Source organism: Lachnellula hyalina, assembly GCF_007821495.1.
Source record: "Lachnellula hyalina strain CBS 185.66 chromosome Unknown contig00133, whole genome shotgun sequence".
NCBI lineage: Eukaryota > Fungi > Ascomycota > Leotiomycetes > Helotiales > Lachnaceae > Lachnellula > Lachnellula hyalina.
Genome location: NW_022157247.1, coordinates 25764 through 31763, shown reverse-complemented (window position 1 = coordinate 31763; position 6000 = coordinate 25764). Strand labels below are relative to the sequence as shown.

Genomic DNA, 6000 nt, shown 5'->3' with positions numbered 1-6000 from the left:
GCAGTCGTAAATATCGGACAATTCGCATACAGACAATCGGGGCAGCCTTGCAATTCATCCATCTCCAGCGTTTGGCCGTCACCGCCCAGATAAAGTTTTGTTTGTCCGGTCTTCCCACGGCAACCGTTTCAGAGAAGACCCCGAGGGACCCAGCCTGCAACGACTCTCTAACTTTAGAGCCTCGAAGACTAGGAACATCTGTATTGGACCTCTGCCACAAACGCTCGATATTCAATTCCGCCTTCAGCAGAACCTTTCCCCGCCTCGCCCTGTCGATATACCCTCTGCCCATATACCCAGCAACCAGCAAATCTTAATGTTATTCTCACGATAGCAATACAAACAATAACGAACTCGTCCCGCCACGACCAAATCACAATCAACTATTCCTTGTGAATCACGAGCACTGCTGAACGGATACAACACATTACGAAACTCGCCGTCCTCTCCGGCGGCTCCGCCTTCATCTGCAATCATGGACCAAACAGCCTATGTACTGGAGACCGCACATCTACTATATGCCAGAGCAAATTCGACGAGCACGGATGCAAATACGGAAGTACGACCCCCGGTATACAAGGCGATTGGAATATCATTGGCAGTAGCGTCAGGATGTTTTATAGGGGTGTCCTTCGTGCTGAAGAAGATTGGGCTATTAAAGGCCAACGACAAATACGAAGAGGTTGCTGGTGAAGGATATGGATACCTCAAGAACGCCTTTTGGTGGACTGGTATGACTTTGATGATAATAGGGGAGATTTGCAACTTCGTCGCATACGCCTTCGTGGATGCGATTTTGGTTACGCCGTTGGGAGCCTTGTCTGTGGTTATTACGACTGTTCTATCTGCGATATTCCTCAAGGAACGACTGAGTATGGTTGGGAAAGTTGGATGCTTCCTATGCATTGTTGGATCAGTGGTCATTGTTATGAATGCCCCGTCCGAAGCATCCGCGGCCACTATTCAGGAGATGCAACACTTTGTTATTGCGCCGGGCTTTCTGAGTTTTGCTGGGGTAATCATCCTTGTTTGCGCCTTCCTTGCTTTTTGGGCTGGACCACGGTACGGAAAGAAGACTATGTTGGTATACTTGTCCATCTGCAGTTTGATTGGAGGTCTTAGTGTGGTGGCTACGCAAGGTCTAGGGGCTGCGATCGTTACTCAGATTGGTGGCACGAAGCAGTATAACCAGTGGTTTCTCTACGTTCTCTTCGTTTTCGTCATCACCACATTGGTTACGGAGATTATCTTCCTAAATGTAAGTGCCCGTCCATAAATGTCGAGTCCTTGCTAACCCTCCTACAGAAAGCGCTGAATCTATTTAATGCGGCACTGGTTACACCTACATATTATGTCCTTTTTACGAGCTCCACGATAATCACTTCCGCAATTCTTTTTAGAGGGTTCAAAGGAACGCCGACCTCCATCATCACCGTTGTTATGGGATTCTTCGTTATTTGTTGTGGGGTCATCCTACTTCAGCTCTCCAAATCAGCCAAAGATGTTCCAGACTCGGCCGTCTTCTCTGGCGATCTCGATCAAGTTCGTACTATTGCCGAGCAGGAACAACCAGAATCAGAACCCAAGGCAGATGCCATTCGAGGCACAGCTGCTATCATTCGAAGACTTTCCAATATGAGACCGAAGATGGAAGCGGAGGAGGCAAAGAGATTGCATGATGAGAAGCAACAGGACCTTGCACCAATTGGAGAAGACCAGCAATTTGTGTGGGATGGCCTCAGAAGGCGGAGAACAACAATGGGGACGCAATACAGTGGTCGCTCGAGAGTAACGACGGCGAGCCCATTCCCTGCTTTCGACCCCGATGCACCACCACCCGTTCCCCTCCGCACAGTCGGTACAATTCCTCGCGTGAACACCCCCGGTACCATTCGCTCACCTCAGCTACATCCTCCCCTTGGCATGTCTCAGTTCCCCGCCGAATCGGACTCTGATGATGAGGAGCGGCCGATTACCAGAGGATCTTCTGTTTTCACACGAGTCAAATCTATCATGGTCCCAGGCCGAGATCGTTCACAAAGAGGCAGTGGGCCTTCTCACGCTCAGAGCCCAATGCATCCCGTTCCCCTAACCGAAATTTCCATCCCAGGATACGACGGGAGTAGTGGTGGTGGAGAGCCCCCTTATTATGGCCACGACACAGAATACCATGGCGCAGGTGATGGTAGACATATCACAATCCTAGAAGCAGAATCACACCGCTCAGACAGCGGAGGAAACACCCACCTCCACCCCAACGCCGGGGCGCCCACCCCACCCCCACACTCCGCACGCCGACAGTTCTCTTTCCAAAATGTCTTCCGAAGAGACTCGGCTCCATCGCAAACCCACCCGCATGGCGACGCAGAAGAACCACCAAGTCGCTCGCCTATGATCCGCATGCACCAGGGCCGGAAACACAGCGGCGGCGCCTCTATAAAAGGCGCGACGGAGGAAGAGAGGTTGGGGCTAGTAAAAGGTGATACCGCTACGGGGCGCTTAGCAACAGTACCTTCCTACGACAGAGAAGAAGACGAGGAATCAGATGAATGGCCGTCAGCAGAGAAACGACGCGAGTTAACACCGCCCAGGAGGGAGAGCCCGACGAGCGAGAAGGGGATAGGCGAGGATGCGTATTACGACAGTCCAAATAGGCGGTGGGATACGAAGCGGGATCCCAGTCCGCCAGGCAGGGGGGCGTTTGTATGACGGCAAGTAAATTGCATTAATGAGCGACTTGATGAGCAATATATGGTTTGAGCGAGCGATCGAGCGTTGGATAGCAATAATCATGCCTTAATGACTTTACCTACCTTGTACGATAAATGAGCGAGCGGGTCTCTTGGATATACATATACAAAGACGGAGATGAGCGGATATCGGATTCGCTAGCTATGGTTTTGATAGAAGGCAGGAGGGAGGAGGAAAGAGGCAGGAAGGGCAGCGAAACTGCTCTGTATATTAGAATCAGGGCGATTGGAAATAGCTACATAGATACCGGTACTTATGAATGAATTGTAGTATGAATATATTGCGCTGGAGATGGGGTATAAGATATGGAGCAAGGCAACTTTCAACTCGATGGGGAGTATAGCTTTAACACGTGAATATCGAGCTCGTCAGGTGACCCTAGGCAGGTAAGATTATATTTATAGCTTCGCTAGTGTAACGCAAGGCGACACTGCGTTAACAAGGCCAACGGACACAAGAATTAATCAATGATCATTTATACATTTATAGCCGGTGGCTTTCATTTTGCGACACGAGTGGCTCAATGCCTCTCTGCACACTTTGTGAACAAGTCACACCATGGACTTTAAAAACAATCAGATTCAACGGCGCGAATGTGGCCCGGCCAGAAAATTGCAATCCACATCATCGAAGCTTTCTAGCTCTACAAGATTCAAGCCATAACTGCGAATTATGTCGACTTATGTGCATCTCATTACTTGACAACAAACACAACCCAAGGGTTAAACTCCAGCAAGATCTTCCTATTCTCGTCGGGAGTGCCCTAAATCTGCGCGTCGACTTTCAAACCGATGGGCCGCAGGTGTATAACATCGTTGTTCAGTGCGGGGAAAGCTTTACGGTTCTGCATGCCTTTGCCGATCCGCAATCTGATGCAGCATTGTCTCATGCCGTTGCTGGGAGACTCCCACTTCAACCAGATAGCCGAGAGCATTTTGAAATGATTGCTACATGGCTGGAGGAATGCAAACGTAATCATCCAGCATGCAGGATCGACCGAATGGGAGAAGATTCTAAGGATGCACTCCCGACAAAGACTTCAAAGCTTCCACGTCGTGTGATTGATGTCGGCAAATGCAGTGACTCGACAATTCGATTATTTGAATCCCCAGATAGCGAAGGAGAATACGTCGCATTGAGCCATAGATGGCCCACAGACCCGTCGAAACACTACACGACGACTCGGGATACCATCAAGAACCGCAAACAAGAAATGCGTCTCGAGGATATGCCTGAAACTTTCCAGGATGCTGTTAGGGTCTCCAGAGAATTAGGGTTCCGATATCTGTGGATTGATTCCTTGTGCATCATCCAAGACGACCCTGCAGACTGGGACCAACAATCTGTGTTAATGGGGCAGATCTATTATCGGGCTACGATTACTTTAATGTCAGCTACGACTCCAATACCTTCAAAAAAGAATTACCAGGAAGACTCTCCCGGCGGGTTTCTCTACAGAATACCAGAAATGTCACGGTCACGGCCAGCGATAGTAAAGATGGACTATCATGATCAAGACTGGCAAATGAAAGGAAACTGGTTTATCCAATATCGACAGCAATATATTTCAGATAATCTAGATCTGTTGACTAGAGGTTGGGTACTACAGGAAGAGCTACTGTCCCGAAGGAAGGTAATCTACGCTCCGGACCAGGTGCTATGGGTAAGTGAACTCATGAGATAGCTCGATAGTTTGCTTACAAAGTAAAGCAATGCAGATCATTACAGGTCTTTGAAGTCAACCGGGACGTCAAGACCAATTTCGAGCGCTTTAAAGATTCTGGAAGTTGGCAAGACCGAGAATTCATGGATCACTGGCTTGGATCGGCAGAACTCTACTCTTATCGCAACCTGACTTTTGAGTCTGACAAGCTTCCTGCTTTGTCTGGTCTAGCATTGCATTTTAGCCAACGACACGGGCAGGAATACTACGCGGGTATTTTCAGCGGAGGCGTTGCCGAAGGTCTGCTCTGGGCTCCATCTTACGCCGGGTGTCTTTCTCGTCCGAAAAGCTACATCGCCCCTTCTTGGAGCTGGATTTCCCTGGTTGGAAGTATCAAGATGTTAGCTCCCCTTATGGTAGATGATGCAGACAATGATGTGCCGCCGCTCGAGAGTGCGTTAGAGGACGTGCGTTTCGAACTTTCCCCCGAAGGGCAAAACCCATATGGACGACTTAAGGGTGGCTACATGGAAGTCACAGGCTGGCTGAAGAAAGCGAACATGATTCGGCAAAACGTTGACGGTCATCTTTTGATGGACCTCCATGCTGATGGTAAGCTAATGGGCTTCTTCACTCTCGACCTAGCAGAGTACGCCCCTACAGCCATGTCGATGCAGGAAGTCGAATGCTTGTATACGCTGCGAACGCACGAGAATGTCTTGGTTTTGAGGAAAGTTGGGGATTTGGAGGAATATGAACGCATTGGAATCGCTACGGTTGACCCAGCTTGGTTTAGTGAAACTAATGCTAGGAAAGAACGGATTACGATTGTTTGAATATTTATATTTCACCTGAAATGTCACTTGAATATATAAGGTTTCCGCTATCATTCACCCGTCTTGATTATAGAGGAATAGCTCTTCTTCTAGACTTTTTTAGTTATATACCTACTATACTAGGTAGCTATAGGTGGTGTGGATTAAAAATACACACATGATTTTATATCTTAGAGCCTCTAACTTTAGCTCAGTTCTAAACCGTTATATTTTCCACTTAAATTTGAGTTAAAAAGCTCTACTTTCCAGCGTACCTAGAATTGAGCTATTTAGGGGTTATGCGCTAGCTTAGTCAGCTTTATTGCTTTGCTACAGGATTCATTTCGAATAGTAATAGAGTGGGGGCTACAAGGCAGGGGACACGATTCGGAAGAGGGCCACATCGGAGCGACCCCTACATGCAAATCATCCATTGCTTAGTGGTTGCTAGGTAGATTTTATTATATAAGATGCGTTTTTACGTATTTAAAAACTAGAAATCTACAGAAGCCTACACTTTTACACTTCGTCCGCTGTATCTCCCCCATTTACGTACTTCTAGCCCCTTGTTTATGCCTGCTTAGGCTTAAACTCATGCAGAATGCGCGCAACGCTGCAGATCCGTGCGACTTTTCCCACCAGCCGCAATCCAGAAATGGCTTCAATGTTACCCTACCTACAGTGGGGGTTTGTTTATTGTTGATCTTAAAGTGCATAGCCTTTGGAGGGAGGAAACAACTTTGCGTTTTGAATTATGAACCGCGAGCCAAG

At 48.1% G+C, this 6000-nt stretch overlaps 1 protein-coding gene across 1 annotated transcript; it reads left to right on the top strand.

Moving 5' to 3' along the window:
* Positions 1–475: 475 nt before the first annotated feature.
* On the top strand, positions 476–2709 carry NIPA2 (Magnesium transporter; the record flags this gene model as incomplete). Its single annotated transcript, XM_031152382.1, has 2 exons — positions 476–1258; positions 1306–2709. The coding sequence occupies 2 exons, from the start codon at positions 476–478 to the stop codon at positions 2707–2709; spliced, it is 2187 nt and encodes a 728-aa protein (XP_031003161.1).
* Positions 2710–6000: the final 3291 nt, after the last annotated feature.